The sequence below is a fragment of the Rhinolophus hipposideros genome (assembly GCF_964194185.1).
Source record: "Rhinolophus hipposideros genome assembly, chromosome: 5".
NCBI classification, from domain to species: domain Eukaryota; kingdom Metazoa; phylum Chordata; class Mammalia; order Chiroptera; family Rhinolophidae; genus Rhinolophus; species Rhinolophus hipposideros.
Window position 1 is genome coordinate 100,826,968 of NC_138051.1, and position 21,516 is coordinate 100,848,483.

Consider the following 21,516-nt stretch of genomic DNA (forward strand, 5'->3'; position numbering starts at 1 on the left):
GGTGTGGACCCCGGACGTCGCTGGGACAGCCCCTCCCCGCTGCTCGGCGGCGCCTGCCTGGCCGCTGGTCGCTGTGCTCCTCCGCCGCCTCCGCCGCCCCTCCTCGGACTCGGGTTCACACGCGCCTCACTTCATCCCAGTCCCGGGCGAGCAGCGTTGGGTTTATGTCTTTATTTGACGAAAACGGTGAGTCCGCGGGCGGCGCGGGCCGGCGGGGAGATGGCGGCCGCACAAGATGGCGGCGCGCCGCGTGACCCGGCGCGTGTGGCGCAGTTCGGGCGGGCGGGCGGCGGGGCCGGCGGGCGGGCGGGCGGGCGCCCCCTCCCCTCCCACTGCCGGCCGCGCTCGCCGCCCCCGCGCCGCCGCCTGACGGGAGCGCGCCGGGCTGAGTCAGGCCGCCGCTGCTGCATTTATGAGTCATCGTCGGGGCGGGCGGGGCGGGCGGGGGCGGCCCGGCCGGCGCCCCTCGGCGGTTTCGTTTCCCTCGGCCCGCGCTGCCGGGGCGCTGCGCCCGCGGAGGCCGGCCCGGGCGGGCTGTGTGCGGCGTCCACCTGCCGCCCAGGGCGGCGGGCGATGGCGCGCCTCGCAGGCGGGGCTGGGCGCGGCCTTGCGCAGCTGCGAACGAGACGACTCGTGGCCATGGGGACGGGAGCGAAGGTTAACCGTGTGTTTGCGTAGAGCGGGCGCAGGTAGCGGAGGTCGAGGTCGCGCCGGGCCGTCCCGCGGTGCACGCTCGCTCCGGGAGCCCTCGGGTCCTGTGTGTGGTGCGGGTGTTTCTGTGAAGTAAGCGTGTGTTGCCCAAGGGACCGTTGGTGAAGAAGACTTTCACAGTGTTCCGCCTCAAAATGAGGATTCGTGGGGGGGTGTATGGGAACTAGGATCACAGGCTTGGGCTGGGAAGGAGAGGTGTGGTGGTCGTTTTTCATCAGCTGTTAAATTAAGGCCGTTCGCAGAAGTGGGCCTGGTACACTGCCGGCTCCGTTTGCTCTGACAAACCCGGGGCAGCTGAAGCAGCGCCGTTTGTTGTTTTTAGTCTGGCGTTTCCCTGCCAGTCACAGCTTAATCAAAATGGAGGCCTTTTATGTTGCTACAGGTGTTTCGTGTTACCTGAAAATACTCATCCTTTTTCACAAGAACTGGGCATGCTTTTTAACCTGGGAAAACTAGGCATAGCTAACTGGAACGTAAAGGGAGGTGTTTCCATAGGCGAGTCATGCTAAGTGTGTGGGGGGTTGTGTGTTCTCCTTTTCTCTTTCAGAGCTGTTGCGCAGCCATTGGTACCTGTATTGGGGAAACATAGCATACAACCAAGAAGCTTACAGCCTCAGTGGCGAAAATTTTTTCATGTCAGAGACCGAGAACTCTTGCAGTCGTTTATGTCATCCCTTCTTCTCCAGACAGAAGATACCAAAAAGTTGCAATCAAAGATCTCTTCATCTTATTGATAAAGCCACTAATAAGCCAAAATGTCTGTCAACGTCAACCGCAGCGTGTCAGACCAGTTCTATCGCTACAAGATGCCCCGTCTGATTGCCAAGGTAATACTGATCTTCATTTTAGTAGCAAGTCCTAAACTCTTTTCATAGTTTTTTTTTTTTTTTTTTTTGTAAGATTGCATCTCCTGGGTAGAGAGTGCAAAATTAAATTCTTATTTTCTTTAGGTTGAGGGCAAAGGAAATGGAATCAAGACAGTTATAGTCAACATGGTTGACGTTGCAAAGGCGCTTAATCGGCCTCCAACGTGTAAGTAATGTCTCTTGAAGAAGTTTGAAAAGGCATATTATTGATGTAGTCATAACCATCTTTTGATTTGCATATCTTGTCTGAATTATTTACTAATTAGCTTAAGGGTTAAGTGCAACCTTGGACTTAAAACACAACTTACTAGTTGCTAGTTGCCATTAGTACAAAGAACTACCCAGGCAACGCACTTTTTTAATCTAATATAAAAACATAGGGAGTGACACTTGTATCAATGTGGCTGAGTAGCCAAAGGTGAGTTAAATGTAATGAATCAAACCTTTTTTATCCAACTAGATCCCACCAAATATTTTGGTTGTGAACTGGGAGCACAGACCCAGTTTGATGTTAAGAATGACCGTTACATTGTCAATGGATCTCATGAGGCGAATAAGCTGCAAGACATGTTGGATGGATTCATTAAAAGATTTGTTCTCTGTCCTGAGTGTGAGAATCCTGAAACAGAGCTGGTGAGTGCCTTTGAAGTTTTTGTCAATAAAAGAAGAAACAACATTGCTTTTGTGATCAGTTCTGTGATCGATCGCTCCAAATCATGTTCTTGAGAAAGCAGAGCGAACGTAATGTACAAATTTTGGAGATATTCCCATGCTAATTTTTTAAAGTAGATCTCTGGAGGAGGGGGAGAATTCTTTGGTATTTAAGCCCGGTGTTTTAGATGTCTTATGGTAGTTAGATATTTTCACACTTTTTCCTTACAGAATTTTCGTGTATTATGGATGACATTTGTTTTTACTTTTTTTTGGCAGCATGTCAATCCAAAGAAGCAAACAATAGGTAATTCTTGTAAAGCCTGTGGTTATCGAGGCATGCTTGACACACATCATAAACTTTGCACATTCATTCTCAAAAACCCACCTGGTAAGTCTTCGTGATGAACTTCTAAGATCTTACCATAAAGCAACTGTTTATTGGAAAGAAAAGGGAAGTTGCTATAAAACTGGAATGTAAGGAACTTAACAATCCTTGCTTCGTGATTTATTGAAGACATCACATTAGGATGAGTGAAATATGTATTGAAATACAGATTGTGATGGGATCCTGGCAAAGGATCTACTTCTGGGTTAATGTTTTGTAAAAAGGGGCCTTGGGTCATTAATAAGCCTGAGTGGCTTTAGAGCATTGCAAGCAACACTCTGTGGCAGATGATCAAAACTGTCTGACACAATTTGAGCTTGCTATAGCAAGAAAGTCTAACCTATTCCGGTGCTCTCCTCCATGAGAAAAGCCGTTATATAGACTTAAACAATGTTCTAGCCGTTGACTAAAGTGCAGTTGAACTATACTTTTGTTCAAGTTCGTGAAGGATGGAAGATGATCATAAATGCTAACCTTCACTAACTTTCTGAATCATCACTTCATCTCGCTATTACCCAACAATCAATACCACTGATGTTTTGGGACATTCCATTCTTAGCCTGAGTTTCTTACCTATGAAATACAGTGAATGGATTTGGTCTGTGAATCCTTAGAATTTTAGGTAGCACTGTGTATGTGGTTTTGAGAGGAGAGTTCTGAAGCCAAAAGGCAGAGTTTGAAATGTTCATGATGGTCAATGAGGTGTAATCTAAGCCATGGCACTAAACTTTTCTTTGTTTCCCTGTAGAGAATAGTGACAGTGGTACAGGAAAGAAAGAAAAGGAAAAGAAAAATAGAAAGGGCAAAGACAAGGAAAATGGTTCCGTGTCCAGCAGTGAGACACCACCACCACCACCACCAAATGAAATCAGTCCTCCACATGCTGTGGTAAGTGCAGAGTTGGTGGTGTGATAAGCACTAAATTTATGAGAGATAAATTTGGTTACGGTGAGCAAAAAAACACTAGCCTTCAGTGTAATACTGCAACAGTATTTTGGGCTCCACGTGCTGTTGGTTGGTTGAATTAGGGAGAAACTTATTTAGTGGAAAATGAACTTGATGTCATTAACTTGACTAGAAGTCTGAAACATTTTTAAGGCCTTTCACCAAGCGTCTTCACTTTCATAAACAGGAAGAAGAGGAGGATGATGATTGGGGGGAGGATACAACTGAGGAAGCTCAAAGGCGCAGAATGGACGAAATCAGTGACCATGCAAAAGTGCTGACACTCAGTGATGATTTGGAAAGGACTGTTGAAGAGCGGGTCAACATCCTGTTTGATTTTGTTAAGGTAAAAGTATTTCCTTCAAGAGCAGGTGAATGTTTATCAGTAAAATCAGCTTCAACTCAGCGTTAGGTTTATGTTAACTATTTATTTAAGCTGGGTGTTTGGTGAATTACTTTCTCTTGCTGTCTTTTGAATATTCAAATGCAAGGCTTATTTTTACTTTTTCTGTTCCTTCAGATGATTTTTGTGGGTGGTCTCAGGCACTTTTTGGCAGCTGTTTATTATTTGGAAATCCAGAACTGTCAAATTGGGGGCAAAGTCAATGGGAGCGGGCACTAATGTATCTAGAGCAAAATGTGCCTCCCTGTCACTGAATTGCTTCCTTTTATTCACAGAAAAAGAAGGAAGAGGGTGTTATTGACTCATCTGACAAAGAAATTGTTGCTGAAGCAGAAAGGCTGGATGTAAAAGCCATGGGACCTCTTGTTTTGACTGAAGTTCTTTTTAATGAAAAGATTAGAGAACAGATTAAGAAATACAGGCGCCATTTCCTACGAGTAAGCAAATTGTTTTAGATTCATAAATGAGATTGCGGCTGTGTGACCTTAGGAACGTCACTTTAACCTTTCACTCATTTCTCTGTCATCCTGAAAGTGGAGATAATTGACCTACCTTACAAGCATGGGAGTATCTGAAAACTACGTGGTTGGTCCCTTAATACATAAAGTAATCTAGAGATTTCTATGCGTTGATATTTTTGAACTGCTATTACGGGCCATAACTCTAAGGAACCAATCTTACAGCAGTGAATATACTTGGATATTAGAATTGTCAGCTTAGAACATCTGTAAAAGCTTGTTAATACAAAGATAATCTGTTTGCAGTTTTGTCACAACAACAAAAAAGCTCAACGGTACCTTCTTCATGGTTTAGAGTGTGTGGTAGCAATGCATCAGGCTCAGCTTCTCTCCAAGATCCCACATATCTTGAAGGAGATGTATGACGCTGACCTTCTGGAAGAAGAGGTCATCATCAGCTGGTCGGAAAAGGTGGGGAATAGTTGTTTAAGATCAAAAATACTGAAACAGCTTTGGGGCTTTCTTGAAATAAGTCATTTTTAATACCTAGTCCCTTTCTCCACGAAAATGCAGTCCCTAGTGCTTGACTGGTGTGACTTGTATGTGACTCCCACCATGTCAGCTTGCTAGTAATAGCAAAATACTAGTCCACCTCTAATACATTTTTGGTGGATTCCATGTATTCTTTTGAGTGTTTAAGATTAGGATGTGACACAGTCTCTTCAGAGCTCAGAATATATAATAAATAACTTTAAATTCCCCAATCTAACAACATTGTGCCTAATATTTTTTAGGCTTCTAAGAAATATGTCTCAAAAGAACTTGCCAAAGAGATTCGTGTCAAAGCAGAACCATTTATAAAGTGGTTGAAGGAAGCAGAGGAGGAATCTTCTGGTGGTGAAGACGACGATGAAGATGAGAACATTGAGGTAAACACTGGGACAAGTTAAATTCAGTATTAGTGATGCGTGTTTTTGAGAATTGTAAAATGGCAAACTTGAGTAATTGAGGCAATAAAGTCTCAGTAATTTGGAAAATAATCCTTAATAGAAAAGGTGGTAGAAATCTCATATCCGTAGACATGATTCCAAATGTCTGGATTCCCATAGTAGGGTTTATTTAATGCAGGTTGAGTATAGAGGTGCTAGTGGTCTGTAAAAATTAACGTATTCTTAGGCTATGGAGAGACATCTTTTGCATAAAAACTGCATGAAGAATGATGGCTGCATCTACAGAATTTTTCTTTGTTGACCATTGATTTAATTTTTATAAGCACGTTTATTTGGGTAAAAAGGTTTATACTCAATAAATAACATTTCTTCTATTAGGTGGTGTATTCGAAGACTGCCAGTGTACCGAAAGTTGAAGCTGTGAAGTCTGACAACAAGGACGATGACATTGATATTGATGCCATTTAAAGGGGTGGGTGCAGCCCAGCTTAACAGTGTAATGCTGAGAATCTTTCTGCGTCATCAGCCAGAAGTGCAACATGTATGTGCAAAAGCTAAAATGGCTTCACATCATGCTACACTTTCTACTAAAAATGTATTGCTGTGAGTGGTCTGTAATTAAGCCCGAGACATCTAGGGAGTCCATACACATATCAGTGAGCAGATATAGTTTGCTTATTTATAGCATGTTTCTTTTTGAAAACTTAGTGGTGGACACATTTGGATCACATTTATACAGTTAACAAAAATAAAGATTTGATTTTGGTCATTCTTCATATTTTTGGCTCTGAATGACTTCAGCTGATTAATTGGCTCCTTTTAAAAGTGTTGCACCGTTATTTAACTTGATAGGATTCTCGGAGCCTGTTAGAAATTGTTGGGTGCTGAGACAGTAAAGAGGTCTTCAGCAGAATGTAAACATACACTTGTAATTACCTTATTCAGTCGTTAAGAAATACAGTAATTTGAAGTCTTACCTTTAGTGTCTCGAATTGGTATCTGGTATTGTACATTCTTACCATGCCAAGGTGGACAGTGCAACCCCTTTGTCTTATTGAGGATAAAAATGACCTGAGTGTCCTATGAATAATTTTAAGGGTAGGTTTGAAACTTGAATTGTGTTTTGTTGTGTTTTGTTTTTTTCAGTTCGTTCACTTACCCCAAATTATAGTCATTGAAGTCCCGTGCAATGCACGTCGGATGAGCCAGGGGAATTATCACATTAACAAGCAGCATGCTATGTGTGTAGCTGTTGCTTTGTGCTGAGAGAAAACTCGCAAGTTGGGGTATGATTAAATAGTAAGCTCTATGATTTTTTTTTTATTTGGGGAAAAAAGTAAAAGGTGCACTTAATCTCTAGCAAAAACAGCATAATATTTCAGCTTTTACGGTTTAAATTACAATTTCCAAATGTTCCCAACATACTGTATATTTTGTTCATTGTGGATTTTCCCTGATACTATGGCTTATTTAATGCCTTCTACATTTGGACACAGCTGTGCTCTTTAGGTTTGGTTGCTATCTTGCCAAAATGTGTTACTATATGTCTCAAACGTTATGTTTCCCCCCCAAAATATCTTATTTAAAAAGAAAGCTAAAATTGTACTTGCAAGTCAAAACCTATATTTTGGTGCAAGACTTGTGACTTTTACTTCACATTGAATATAGGCAGACACTCAAGAAGTCTGTGTGATGGCCATTGGATGCAGGTGCCTAGGGCCTGGCCCGGCCCATCCTGGGCTTTAGATTTAGAAATAACTTGCCCAATTCGCTGATCTAAACTCACCTGATAGGGATTCTGGCTGTACCCAAGAAATCATCTTCAAGGTAGAAATGTATTGCATTTATTCCTTTTCATAAGAAGTGCACTGCGGAACCAGGACCACGGGTTAGTTTTATTTGGAGCACGGGCTTGAATCATTCACCTCTTGACTACTTTGTGATTTTACAGGTTGTAATGAGACCTTAAATGTATGTAAAAAATTTTCACTCTGAAATTATACACTCATTTGGTATAATAAAACCTTGCTAGCTTGATATTTTAAGGAATTAAAATCTAGCTGTTTTCTGGAGAGATACGAGTTGGTCTCCAGCTGCCTTCTGATAGATTTTGATGAGAGTGAAGCAGAAGCCATATACCTGGAGGGGGGAGTGTGCTTTGTCACCAGAGAGAAGAGGGTTTTTGCAAGTCCACATGTCACCTGGGTTTCACATTCTTCGCTGGAGGCGTTTGCTTTCCTTACCTGAAATTCTAGAGAGAGACTGGTGGCCTAAGCCAAGTTGCATTCAGCGTACCCAGTGTCAAGCTAATGAGGTTCTGTTATGGAAGTTTTTTCCCCCCGCCCCCCCTTCCCCCTTTAATCTGAAGGAAAACACATTCAGGGCTAAAACACTACAGACAAAATTTTGGCTTAAACTGGTATTCAGTCTGGTGCCAAACTTCCGATAGAATTCAGATCCACAAAATTATCCAGAGGCTGTCCTAATAGAGTAATCATTCACTTTGCTCTATTCAACTGTCTTAAATTTTCTTGTTTCAAACAGCTACGTTATTTGATTAAAACAATGTTAAAATTATATTTTGTCTCTGCTTTAATGTTAAAATTAGCCTAAATTTTCATACAATTTTGGAGTGTTGAAATCTGCCATTTTTGTAGCTGCTGCATCTGTGTTGGACGTTTCCTTCTCCAAGTGCCATCCCTGTTCACAGATGTTGCTAATTACCTTGGGTCAGTGGTTTTCCTTAGGTCTCGTGCTCCTATTCTGTAACTTGAGTTGATTACAAACTGGAAACATCTGCCTTAATCTGATTTCATGAACTATTTACGGGTGCTTACTAGGGAATTCAGACGTCAAGTATATACAGGCAGACCGCAGAGACTTTGCAGGGCCAGTTCCAGACAATTGCGATAAAGTGAGTCGTAATCTTTGCTGGTGAATAATCTTAACCTTTAATTTATAAAAAGGACATCTGAAGCACAATAAAAATATGGTATGCCTGTGGCTGTATAACTAGATATAGCATATATCTCTAATTGAGAAAGGGAAATAGAGAAGGTTGCTAAGCAAGTCTTTTCTGAAGTAGATGAACTTACAAGGTACTAGTTTGGGTCCTAAAGGTTTGAGGGGGGCAACGGTATTTCCTAATCCAGTGCTCAGTGCTTCCCACCTTGGGGTATGTGCAAATCACCCCCACCCCCACTGTTTGCCCCAGAGCACCAAGCACTGACTCAAAGCCTTTGACCTGGAGATAAGGTCAAAATGAAAGCTGGCCTTTGGAAGAGTGGAAAATCCGAAAGATAACTGTGATAAATGAGCCTTCTGCATTTTCTATCTGGGAGTTTGAGCCTCATGGTCCTGAGGCATAGGTAGGGTTGTCCCAAAGTTACTCATCTAGTCTGGCTCCTGTGCCCAGACACTGTTTCCTGTATTGCTGCGGTAAGGTGTTTAAAACCAAAACAAAGATTTCTACTGAAATCAAACAAAGTAACCAGCAATGAGATTTCTATAACTGCTCTGCAACCAATCTTTCTCTAGTGAACTCTTCCTAATTGCTATAACTCTGCCCATAATACTTGAGCATAATTCAAAAAAGGAAAGTTGGCTGTCTCTCCATTGTCGTTTTGATAATTATTCAAACTGGCCTATTAGACCACTCCAAATCTTCAGTGTGCTCAGTGGCAGGAACAGTACTGCACTTTTGTGTCGGTCCTCTCCGACTCCTGTGGTGTGTGTTCTGTCCTTCCTGAGGGGACAGCAGCATCTCTGTCCCCAGTACTCTGTAGACCTTGAATCCTAAGAATGACCCTGAGTGGAGTGACATGGACAGATGACTTGCCGGAGGCCTATGGCTGACTTGTAGTCCCCAGGGTCTGACCATATGAGCCTTTGTTTAGAGTAGGTTGGGAGCTTGGGGTTCATGTTCACCTGCAGCAGGGCTCTATTCCAGCCTAACTCCTTGTCTCACAAAGGTCTCCTTCAGGAACCAACTCTGGTTCTTTGCAGCCAGAAAGTTGAATCATTCCAATGTGCCATGTATGATGTGGGAGTAATAGCTACAGAGAAGTTCCCCAGGACATAGTGTTGGGATCTTAAAGCAGGTGGTAGGGTCTGAGTTGGCCCAGTGCCTGCCATCTGGTTTTCCATTCAGTGAGCTCTGTTCACTTGGGATTTAAAATCACAACTGGATTCTGGCCAGGGCCTCCCTGTAATACTGGAAGGTTTATCTTTCAATGTCTGCCTAATGGAGATGGTAACCCTGTGTGCAGCATTTATAAGACTGATGGATGCCTAATGCTGCAGGCAGAGGTAATGCCTGCTGGGGCAGCTTGGAAGGAGGGGTGGAAGTGCAGGGGTCACAGACTGAGGAGAGCATTGAGTAGCTTAAAGCAAAGGACTGTATCCAGCCTTGCCTGTTGCCTATGCAACATACCAAGTTAGCTGAGAAGCTCCCATCAGCACCACGATGGGGTATCACCGAGCTGGCTGCTGGAGACATTCAGTCCGGAGCCCAAGGTGCAAGGCCAGTGGGTAAGGCTGACTTGAGTCTGGTCCCAGCATTCCTAACGCACAGGGAAGGGATGCTTCCAAAGCATCCCTAGTTTCTGGTAAAACTAGAAAGAAATTGTGGAAATTAAAACTTACCAAACAATCAGATGAATAAAAACATCAAAATAACAAGAGCAGTGCTAAGAAGGAAATTTATAGCTATACATGCTTACGTTAAAAAGATCTCAAATCAAGAAGCAAACTTTACAACGTAAGGAACTAGAAAAAGAACAAACCTGAAGCTAACAAAAGGAAGGAAATAAGGACTAAAGCAGAGATAAAAGAAAGAATAGGAAAATAATAAAAATGAAACCAAAAGTTAGTTCTCTGAAACGAACAACAAAATGACATCTTGCACTGAGTGGACTAAAGGGAAAAAAGACTCATTACTAAAATCAAACGAAAATGGGGTCATTAATACTGATTCTTAAGAAATATAAAAAGGATCATAAGCACTGTGCACAATTGTATACCAACAAACTGGCTAATTAGATAAAATGGATCAATTCCTAGAAACAAAACCAGTGAGGACTAAATCACCAAGGAATACAAAATCTGAACAGCTAGTAAGGAGATCGAATCAGAGATCAAAAATCTCCAGACAATAAAAGCCCAGGACGTGATGGCTTCACTGGTGAGTTCTATCAAACATTTAAAGAACTAATGCGATCCTTAAACTATCCCAAAATTGGAGAGGAGGAAACGCTTCCTAATTCAGTCTGAGGCCAGCATAACCCTGATAATAAAGCCAGAAAAAAAACTGCAAGAAAACCACAGACCAATATCCCTTATGAACATTGATGCTCAAGTCCTCAATGAAATGCCAGCAAACCGATTCAGAAGCATGTTAAAAGGATTATGCATCATGACACATTTATTGCTGGAATAAAGTGATGGCTCAACATACAAAAATTTGGTCAGTGTAATAACACCAAATTAAAAGAATGAAGGGGAAAACTCCATAATACATCTTGATTAATGAAGAAAAAGCTTTTGACAAAATTCAACACTTCAGTGATAACATACAACAACCAAGAGTAGAAGGAAACTACCTCAAGCATAATAAAAACCATATATGAAAAACCCACAGGGAACATCATACTTAAGTAGTGAAAGACTGAAAGGTTTTTCTCTAAGATCATAAACAAGGTGATGTCTGCTTTCGCTACTTCTGTTCATCAGTGTACTGAAAGCTCTAGCCAGAGCAACTAGGCAAGAAAAAGAAAAGCAACTAAATTAGAATAAAACAGCATGATCTGCTCTTACATGTAGAAAATTCTAACGATTCCATAAACTAGGAGAGGTAATAAATGAATTCAGCAAAGTAGCAGGATACAAATAACACAATCAGTTGTATTTCTATACATGTTTTGTACTGGTCTCGGACTATGGATAACCAGTGTTATGGCTGGACCAGTGTTACGGTTCTTGTGATTGCAAGATGCCCTTCATCAATAACTGTCAGGAAACTGAAAAGATACAGGTTTATTACAAACAAGTGGTGGAAATTATACAGCACACTTGGGGCCACACAGTGAGGTCGCAGGTAGAATATATGGGCCTGGAGTTAAGCTTTTATTGGGGTTGAGGGTGGAGCCTAGGGTTTCTTGAGCTTACTCTTTATTGGTGAATTTAAAACATAAAGGCCAGGGGCTGGCCCGGTGGCTCAGGTGGTTGGAGTTTCATGCTCCTAACGCTGAGGGCTGCCGGTTCCATTCCCACATGGGCCAGTGGGCTCTCAACCACAAGGTTGCCAGTTTGACTCCGACTCCCGCAAGAGATGGTGGGCTGTGCCCCCTGCAACTAACAACAGCAACTGGACCTGGAGCTGAACGATGTCCTCCACAACTAAGATTGAAAGAACAACTTGACTTGGAAAAAGTCCTGGAAGTTCACACTGTTCCCCAATAAAGTCCTGTTCCCTTACCCCAATAAAATCTTAAAAGAACAAAAAAAAACAAAAACCACAAAGGCCAGAGTTTAAAATATGAGAAGAGAAGGGGGGAAAAAGTCCAAACGGTCAGTTACTGAAACCAACTGAGATCTCAAACAAAAGAGCCTCAGTAGGGGGAGGCAGCCTGGCTTTCTGTCTAGTTAGTGGTTGGCAAGGTGTTGATTCAAGATATCTGTCTTTGAAGTGGTTGCCTCTAAAATGGATGCATTGGTAATCAAAGCTTAAGTCAAGCATATACATTACCCTGTTTCCTCAAAAATAAGACCTAGCCGGACAATCGGCTCTAATGCGTCTTTTGGAGCAAAAATTAATATAAGACCCAGTCTTATTTTACTATAGCATAAGACCCGGTCTTACATTAATTTTTGCCCCAAAACACACATTAGAGCTGATTGTCCGGCTAGGTCTTATTTTCGGGGAAACATGGTATTTTTAAAAAATTTTCAGGGCATACATAATTAACAATCTGAAAAGGAAATAATTCCATTTACAATAACATCAAAAAGAATAAAGTAAAAAAATAAAAATAAAAAATAATAATAAAAAGAATAAAGTACTTAGGGATTAGCTTGACCATTGACCAAGGAGATGAAAGATTTGTATATTGAAAACTACAAAATACTGCTGAAAGAAAGAAGACATGAATAAATGAAACTATATCCCATGTTCATGGATTGGAAGACTTAATATTAAGATGTCAATATACTACCCATAACAAATAAGGTTATTTAGGATTATATCCTAAAGTTATAAAAAAACTAATTCAAATTGATACCATCTTCACTTCAAGAGCATACCCGGTTCCTACCCAGCTGTGTTACCGCTGTCAGAAATTATATCTTTATGCTTGTTTGTCCAGAAACAGGCTAATAATTGTTTTTATTCATTAGATTTTTAAATCACAGAAAATAAAAAGTGGAGTTACAAACCAAATTCGAACAATACTAGCTTTTATAATTGCCTATATGTTTACTAGAGACGTTTATTTTTTTGTACAGCTTCAAATTACTGTCGTGTCCTTTCAGCCTGAAGGAGTCCCTTATAGCATTTCATGTAGTGCTGGTCTAGTGGTAATGAACTCTCTCAGCTTTTGTTTATCTAGGAATGTCTTAATTTCTCCCTCATTTTTGAAGGACAGTTTTCCCCAGATGTAGAATTCTTGATTGATAATTTTTTCTTTTTTATTTCAGCACTTTGAATATTTCAACCCACTACCTTATGGCCTTCAAGGTTTTTGAGGAGAAATTTTCTGATAATCTTATTGGGGACCAAAAAAAAAAAAAATCCCTGTATGTGATGAGTCATTTCCCTCTTGCTGTTTTCCAGATTGTCTTTGTGTTTTGAAATTTTGATTAAAATATGTCTTAGTGCAAGTGTTCCTGAGTATTTCTATTTATGGCTGTCATCAAAGTTGAGAAGTTTTCAGCCATTATTTTGTCAATCTCTCTGCCTCTTTCTCTCTTCCTCCTGGGACTCCTACAATGCATATGCTGGTCCCTTAGGCTCTGTTGACTTCAATCTTTTTCTTTCTGTTCCTCAGATTTAATAATTTCTATTGTTCTGTCTTCAAGTTTGCTGATTTTTCTGCCTGCTCAGATTTGCTTTTGAGTTCCTTAAGTAAATTCTTTATTTTAGTTATTTTACTGTTCAGATCCAGAGTTTCTTTTTGATTCCTTTTTATACTTTATAGATATTTCCATTTTGTTCAAATATCATTTCTTGACTCTGTCCATGTCTTCCTTTAGCTTTTTGAATGTTTTTAAGACAATTGTTTTAAAAGTTTTTTTTAGTACATGTGCTCTTCCTGAGATAGTTTTTGTCAACTAATATTTTCCTTTGAATGGGCCAGACTTTTTTGTATCTTTATATGCCTTGTGATTTATTTTGTTGTTGTTGAAAACTGGACATACGAGTTTTCTATGTGGTAACTCTGGAAATCAGATTCTCTCCCGTCGCCAGGGTATTCTATTTAAATTTTTGGTTCTGGAAGATGCTTCAGCCGGTGAGAGTGTACAATAATGACTCCTTGCCTTTGTGTCTGCACATCTGTGATCAGAAGCAGCAATCAGCGATCAGTACACAGATCCCTGATATTTGCAGAATGAGGTCCTATTGCCCACGATGGCTCCCACAAACCACTCTAGGAACCACGTCCTGCTATAAGGCTGAGAGGACTGGGGAATGTGTAGCAGCTACCATGCTAAGAAAGAAAATGACTGGAATTAACCAGGGTTTGCCATCCAAGCCCTGCCCTGGAAACAAAGCCTTCCAGTAGGCTCCAGAGTTCCAAAATAGTTACAGCAAACAGATTCTGCCAGTGCAACTGTTGTCTAGGTGCAGAAAAGGTTTCCTGGTGTTTCCTACTCCATTGTCTTCCCTGATGTCGCTGCTATCCAAAGAACTCTTACAACTCAACAGACAACCCAATTAAAAATGGGCAAAGGATCTGCATAGACATTTCTCCAAAGAAAATATACAAGTGGCTAACAAGCACATGAAAAGATGCTCGAGAGGACCGTTAGCGAAAATTCAAATCAAAACACGACAACACGATACAACTTCCACTAGGATGGTGTGCTAGACTGAAAAATGGCACCCCACGAGATAGCCGCTTCAGATCTCTGGAACCTGAGAATGTTACCTTACATGGCAAGAGATGTGATGAAGTTACAGACTCGAGAGCAGGAGCTTATCTTGCATTATCTGGACCCTAAATGCGATCCTGTGTTCTCGTAAGAAAGAGGCAGAGGGAGTTTTGAGAGACACACGCAACATGCACAGAAAGGACATGTAAAGACAGAAGTAGAGATTGGATTAATGCAACCACAAGCCTAAGCTGGCCGATAGCCACCAGAAGCCAGAAGAGACTAGGAACAGACTCACCACTAGAACCTTCTGATGAAGCACAGCCGCCTGGCACCTTGATTTCAGACTTCTGGTCTCCAGAACTGTGAGAAAATTAATTTCTGTTGCTTTAAGCCACCAAATGTATGGTGATATGTTTTGGCAGCCTCAGGATACTAATATGTATGGCTATAAAAAAACCACAAATATTGGTGAGGACGTGGTGATATTGTAACCCTCATGCACAAATACTGCTGGTGGGAATGTAAATGGTGTAGCAACTTGGGAGAACAGTCTCGACTCGCAGTTCCTCAAAAGATGAAATACAGTGGAGAGTTACCATAAGATCACGCGATTCCACTCCCTAGGAATATACCCGAGAGAAATGAAGACAGGCGTCCATAAGGCTGCAGCAGTGTTATTCATAATAGTCAAAAAGTGGAAGCAACCTAAACGTCCATCAACTGACGAATGGATCAGTAAAATGTGGTGTGCATAGAACGGATTATCATTTTGCATTGTGGGGTTTGCTATTTCTTAGTGACTTACAGGAATTCCTTATATATTCAAGATACTAATCTTTTGTCAGTTATGTGCATGAAATACCTTCTCTAAGTTTGTAACATGTCTTTTCCCTGTGTTTGTGTCTTTAATGTAGTTGAAGTGGATCTAATTTTTCCTGGTGGCTGACAAAATCCTGCATCTTTACATAAGTTACTGGCCAGTTGCCAGCCTGCTTGCGAAGTACCTTTTCAAGTCTCTTGCCTATTTTTCTACAGGGCGATTTGGCTTTTTCTTAGAGATTTATAGACATTCTATAGGGTATACATGAGCCTTTGTCAGTTACATGTGTTACAAATACCATCTCCATGCTCTTTGTCGGTTTTTGTTTACTCTTTGATGTCTTTGGGTGAAAAAAGTTTATTTTTTTTTAACTTTTATTATTTTTAAGTATGTTTTTCCAGGACCCATCAGCTCCAACTCAAGTAGTTGTTTCAATCTAGTGGAGGGTGCAGCTCACTGGCCCATGTGGGGGTTGAACTGGCAACCCTGTTGTTACGAGCGTCATGCTCTAACCAACTGAGCTAAGCGACCACCCCCCCTCCTTTTTTCTTTTAATTTTTATTAGAAGTTCTTAATTTTACTGGAATCAACTTTGCCAGTCTTTAGGGTTTTTATGCCAATTTAGTAAATTTGCCTTACCCTAAATATTTTTCTTATATTCTACAAGCTTTATATTTTGTCTTTCATATTCAGATCGACTATAACTTTTGTGTATGGTATGAAGTATGGATCAAGTTTCTTTTTTTTTTCCTATGGGAATATCCAATCAGAACTGACTATTTAAAAGCTTCTTTCCCCACTGCTCTGCAAGGCAGCTCCCTTGGTTGTAAATCAGGTACCTGCGTGTTGGTTTGCTTCTGAGTTTTCTTTGCTATTCCACTGAGCTAGTTTTGTATTTATACACTAATACCATACTGCCTTAATTACTAGACTTCGTAATAGGCCTTGATATTCAGTGAGGCCATTCTCCTACCCCATTACTCTGCTTTAAAAAGCTTTTGGTTGGGTGGTGAACACACAATGGGATTTATAGATGATGCAATACAGAATTGTACACCTGAAATCTATGTAATTTTACTAACAATTGTCACCCCAATAAATTTTAAAAAAATAAAAAACAAAAAAAATACAAACTTTGGGATTTTCTTGGTCCTTTGCATTTCTATATAAATTTAGAATCGGCTAGTAAGTAACACGTGTACACACACACACACACACACACTCTGGCATGTTTTTTGAGACGAATGTGGAGATCAATTTTATAGAATCAATATATTTGTAGTAATGACTGTTCTGATATATAAACATAGCATTATTCTACCTTTTATTTAGGTATTCTTTAATTTCTCTTAATTCTCATTGGTTGTCTAAGCAGATACCATGAATATCTTTTATATAGTCTCTTTTACAAAAATTCATTCTCTAGCTCTTTGTGTTTACTTTATAGAAATTACAATTTCTTCTTATATCCAGCAACCTTACTAAAGTCATTGATTAATTCTGATCATTTATCCATATATTATTTTGGATGTTCAATGTACACACCTTGTAATGTGCAGATAATGACAGTTTTATTTCCAATCCCTTTATCTCATTTCTCTTTTCTACCTGCACTGTCTAGGAGCTCCAGTACAATCTTAAGGGAAAGCAGCAAAAGTGGGCTCCCTTGTGTTTTCCTGATGGCAGAGGGAAAGCTGAAAATGCTTTTAATACATTAGGGATGATGATATTTGCTGCAGGATTTTGTAGATGGTCTTAGATCAAGGAAGTTCCAGTCTATTCCTGTTTTGCTAGAAATGTGTAATCAGTTTTTCTGCATGTATTGTGTTTATATGATTTTTTTCTCCTTTATTCTGCTATTTTGGTTAATTACTTAATTTTTGAATGTTAAACCAAACTTGCATTCCTAGAATAAACCCAATTTGGTTGTAATGTATTATCTTTTCAGTAATCACTGAATTCAGTTACTAATGTTTTATTTAGAATTACATTTATCTGTGTTCCTGAGCAATAATATTGCCATGTAATTTTATTTTCTCATAATGACCTCATCAGAATTAGGAAAAAGGCCACAGTGTCTAGCTAAAGTAGACTTGTGAGTGTCTTCCCTTTTTCTTTTCTCCAGAAGAGTGTGTGAGATTAGTGTTCTTTCTTTTCAAATGTTTGGTAGAACAGCTGGTGAAGTCATTGAGCCTAGAGTTTTCATGGGAAAGTTTTGAATTGCAGGTTCAATTTCTTTGTTGGTTATGGGAATATTAAGAGTGTCTATTTATTCTCATGCCAATTTGGTAAGGTGTGTTTTTCTCGAAATTTGTCCATATCATCTGAATTTTTAAATGTATTATAAAGTTGTTCATAATAACCTCATACTGCTGTTTTCATGCCTAAAAGATCTCTAGTAATGTCTTTGTTTACCCTTGACATTGTTATCTGTGTGACTCCTGCCTGGATTAATCTCACCAGAGCTGAGACTTTGTAGCTTTGTTGACTCTCTTGGTTTCATTACTTTCTCCTCTTTGTTATTTCCTTTCCTCTGCTTTCTTTCTCTGCTCCTTTTCAAGCTTTTTGAGGTGCTTGCGTAGGTCATGGATTTTCAGCCTGCCTTCTTGTCTGCAAGAATTTCTGTAAAACTGAAATGTGTTCATTGACAATTTGGTAGAACGCACTTCTAAAACTGTTTCAACTTCTTTAGTAGTTATGGAGCTATTAATTTTCTATTTCTTCTTGGGTAGTTATGTTAAGTTTTCTAGGAATTAATTGGTTTTGATCAAGCTTTCAAAATTATTGACACAAATTTGTTGATAGTGTTCCCTTATCTTTTACATCTGCAATTGTAACCGTATCTTCCTTTATATTTTCTAGTGCTTTACTCATGAGTTCTCTCCTTTATTCTTAGTCCGACTAGAGTTTTACCTTTTTAACTAGTTTTTTCAAATAACTATTTCTTGGCTTTGTTGATCTCATTTTATCTTTGTTCTCTATTTCATTTAATTTCTGCTTTCATTTTGTCCTTTTTACTGTCTTTGGGTATGCTATATTCTTTTTCTAACTACTTAATATTAACACATAGCTTATTAATTTTTAGACCTTTTTTCCTTAAACATACAATATTATAATTTTGTCTCTAAATAGCACTTTCATTGTATTCCACAAATTTTGATGTGAAGTTTCCATTATCATTGAAGTCTGTTTTTCTTCTCGATTTCTTTGACCTATACATTCTCCGTGAATATGAGTTGTGTGTAGGTTTTTAGGGTAGTTTGGGGGTTTTGTTGTTCATGTTTGTTTGCCTGCCTTACATCTACATTTGAGAGTTTGTTTTAGCAGTCTCTTTTGGGCTTCCCTGGCTGCAGAAATCAGTTTCTGCTTATTAACATTGAAGCACATCAATTATTCATTGGGGCTTAGACACATTACACACTCCGAGTCATCCATGCTCCTCTTTGTGAAAGGAGGCTTTGAGCCCGGCAGCCCCACGGGGAGGGCGTGTAGGTGGGACTCAGGGCTGAGTCAGAAGGCCAGCCCTGGACAGCTCATGTCTGAGGTCGCTCTGCCGGAACAGTCCTGCTCTAACAACTCGGTGGGCTCCGTGCTGCCTTGCCATGCCCAGCTCTGAGCTGTCTGTGTGAGGTCAGGGATTCATCAGGATGAGAGGCTAGACCTCTAAGGGTTTTGCTCTTTCAATTCTGCCCTTGTCTTTGACCTGGAATATGCTGGCAGCAAATATTTTCCAAATGCAGTCGTGATAACCACATTCCCAGCTGAGGAATATGATGAACTATCCAAAACACTGTGATCAGCAGATGGGGAAACAGAAATGCAGGGTGGGAGGGAGGGTCTTAGGCAAAGCCACTCGCCAGCCAGGGGCAAAGGCTGCAATCCATAATGAGGGATAGAAAGGTGGTGGGTTGGCCATGATTATGTCCTAGTGCACTGATTTCAAGATAAAATTAACCCCATTACCAGCAAGTGAAAAATTACCCTCCTTTCTTTCAAAACCCCCCAAATAGCCAATAGATTGCCTGCATATTTTAGCCACACTTCTTATGGCCATCTTGTCACTTCAAGTTGGTGACCTTGGCGAGTGAGCCCCACTAAGCCTGAGTGTAGTAGGCTGAATAATGGCCCTTAAGGTGTCAGGTCCTGATCGCTGTGACTGACAGTGACTACACAGCGAAGACCTTGCAGATGTGATTATGTTAAGGGTAAGGGGGGGTTGAGATGGGAGGGGGTTTATCCTGGGTTATCCAAGGGGGCCCGAATGCCATCACAAGTGTCCTTATAAAGGAAAGGCAGAGAGGATTAGACACAGAAGAGGGGATGGCACTGTGACTAGAGATCCAAGTGATCCCAACACAAAGCAAGGAGCTCGGGCAGCCCCAGGAGCTGCAAGAGGCCAGGAGCAGATTCTCCTGAAGCCCCGGAGGGTGGGTGGCCCTGCCGACACCTCGAATTTAGTCTTCTGGCTTTCAGACTGTGCGCATAAAGTTAGGTTATTTAAAGCCACACAGTCTGATCATGTGGCCATCGGAAACTGCTAAGCTGATACCAGGGAGAAGGCCCACGTGGGGCACCCTGGAGATGCTGCACACGGGGTCCCCACAGGAACCCCACAGCCCTTGCTCTGTTGATGTGGGCTGCTGGGGTTTCCTCTGTCCACACCCTGGTGCTCCATCCAGAAGGAGCCTTGAAGCAGCCCAGTCTGGCAAGTCCTAGGAGGCCTTGGAGGTCCTGCAAGCTCCTGCATCTTCAGAGGTGGAAACGATGCAGGTGCCTCTTCGCACCTTTGTCCCGGCAAGTCCTCAGCCTGAGCTTCCTCCTAGTCAGCGGAGGGTTTAGCCACATGGACCAACTCGGAGGCTCCTTCCAGCTCTGATGGATAAGTCAATCCTCGCCAGTCACTGTCTCGCTGCCCAAATTCAGGGGTGCCGGTTCTTAAATCTGTTCAAGCCTGCTGCTGCCCAGGGCCAGCTGATGCTGGGGATGTGACATGCATGGGACAGGAGACCTACCTCGCAGGTGAGCTCAGATACTCGCCAGACCCCACACATACACTCCAGGGCACAGAAGATGGAGTCGGGGTCCTGCAGCCAAAGTCTGGTGCGAGCATTGACCAGCTGGGGCAGCTCAGCAAACCTCTTAAACTTTAGTATGATCAGTTGCCTCATCTGTGAAATGGGAACTCTTTCGTTTCAAGAGAGGCCAGGAAGATAAGAGGGAAGCAGGCAGGCCATTGGGCCTTCTCAGATGCCACAGGTGGTCGAGGGAGGATGGGGCCAGGAATGCCTGAAGGAGGGGAAAACCTGGGAGCTGTTGGGGCTTCGGGTGGGGATGTCAGGGACGGACAAGTCTGACCTCAGCAGAGGATGGAAGAGAAGGGAACCAAAGATGGGAGTGGGGGACAAACAAGGGTCCCCTTGTTTTAGAATATGAGAAAAGCATCTGTGGCTGCATGGAAACATCTGTAAGGAGGGAGAGGGTGCTGATGAGGGAGAGGCTAAGGATCCAGAGAGGGTCCAGTGTCCATTTGGGGAGGTGGCAGGAAGCACTTCCTTTGGGATATGCAGGGAAGTCCATTGGGCACGGGGTGATTGTGGGACCTCGGATAGGCAGGGTCTCTCAGGCATGGGGCACTAGACCGGGTGTGCCGTGCGGGCTCTAAGTGGGCTGTCGCTGCTGCTTTGACTGTCAATGTTCTCTGCAGCCTACTTGGCCCACCCCAGTGTGTGCCCCTCTCCCACCTCCCCAAGGACATCCAGCCCACAACAGGGAGGATATGTGCCAAAACCAGGGGGCACCCTCTTCTTCCACCAGGGGCTCACCTGAGGCAGGGGTTGGGGGAATCCGATCCTTACATTAAGCTTGAATTGGCAGCTTTAAACTCCCCAGGACTCTCAATAACTGTAAGTGTCCCGAAAGTTAGGAATTGACTGACGGGAACACACTTGAAAATAGCCGAGAAAAATAGATTTATAGTCACCTCCTACTGAGTTCATATTCCTCAATCAATGCAGTTAGAATAATAGCACTACAAGTGCCGTTACTGTCTTTCCCCCACCCAATTTCCATTACATGGAAATTAGGGCTCAAATTAGGTCCCAAGTTAAGGCATATGAGTCTGATAGGCATCTCAGATACAACATTCCCAAAACTGAACCCAATTTTTAATCTCTGTTGCCATCCCCCAGTCCCATCTCTTCCATCTTGGTAAATGGTACTAGGAGTTGGCCTCAG

General features: G+C 41.7%; 1 protein-coding gene across 4 annotated transcripts; it reads left to right on the forward strand.

Annotated features, from left to right (window-relative positions):
• On the forward strand, positions 1 to 16,386 carry EIF5 (eukaryotic translation initiation factor 5). Of its 4 annotated transcripts, none has more exons than XM_081050445.1 (12): positions 1 to 186; positions 1,259 to 1,538; positions 1,662 to 1,743; positions 2,038 to 2,210; positions 2,508 to 2,619; positions 3,365 to 3,504; positions 3,749 to 3,907; positions 4,240 to 4,401; positions 4,729 to 4,893; positions 5,217 to 5,351; positions 5,751 to 5,844; positions 13,065 to 16,386. In XM_081050445.1, exons 2-11 carry the CDS (start codon positions 1,467 to 1,469, stop codon positions 5,838 to 5,840), a joined length of 1,290 nt encoding a protein of 429 aa, XP_080906571.1. In that variant the 5' UTR covers positions 1 to 186; positions 1,259 to 1,466; the 3' UTR covers positions 5,841 to 5,844; positions 13,065 to 16,386. The 4 variants fall into 4 exon arrangements, with proteins under 4 accessions (XP_080906571.1, XP_080906572.1, XP_080906569.1 ...); XM_081050446.1 differs by having other exon boundaries at positions 15,377 to 16,386; XM_081050443.1 differs by lacking the exon at positions 13,065 to 16,386 and having other exon boundaries at positions 5,751 to 7,446.
• The last annotated feature ends 5,130 nt before the right edge of the window (positions 16,387 to 21,516 follow it).

Coding starts and splice junctions, on each gene's coding strand:
- EIF5 (XM_081050445.1), top strand. CDS start 1,467: ATGTCTGTCAACGTCAACCGCAGCGTGTCAGACCAGTTCTATCGCTAC. Junction 3,505..3,748: donor TCAGTCCTCCACATGCTGTG/GTAAGTGCAGAG, acceptor TTTCATAAACAG/GAAGAAGAGGAGGATGATGA. Junction 4,402..4,728: donor ACAGGCGCCATTTCCTACGA/GTAAGCAAATTG, acceptor ATCTGTTTGCAG/TTTTGTCACAACAACAAAAA.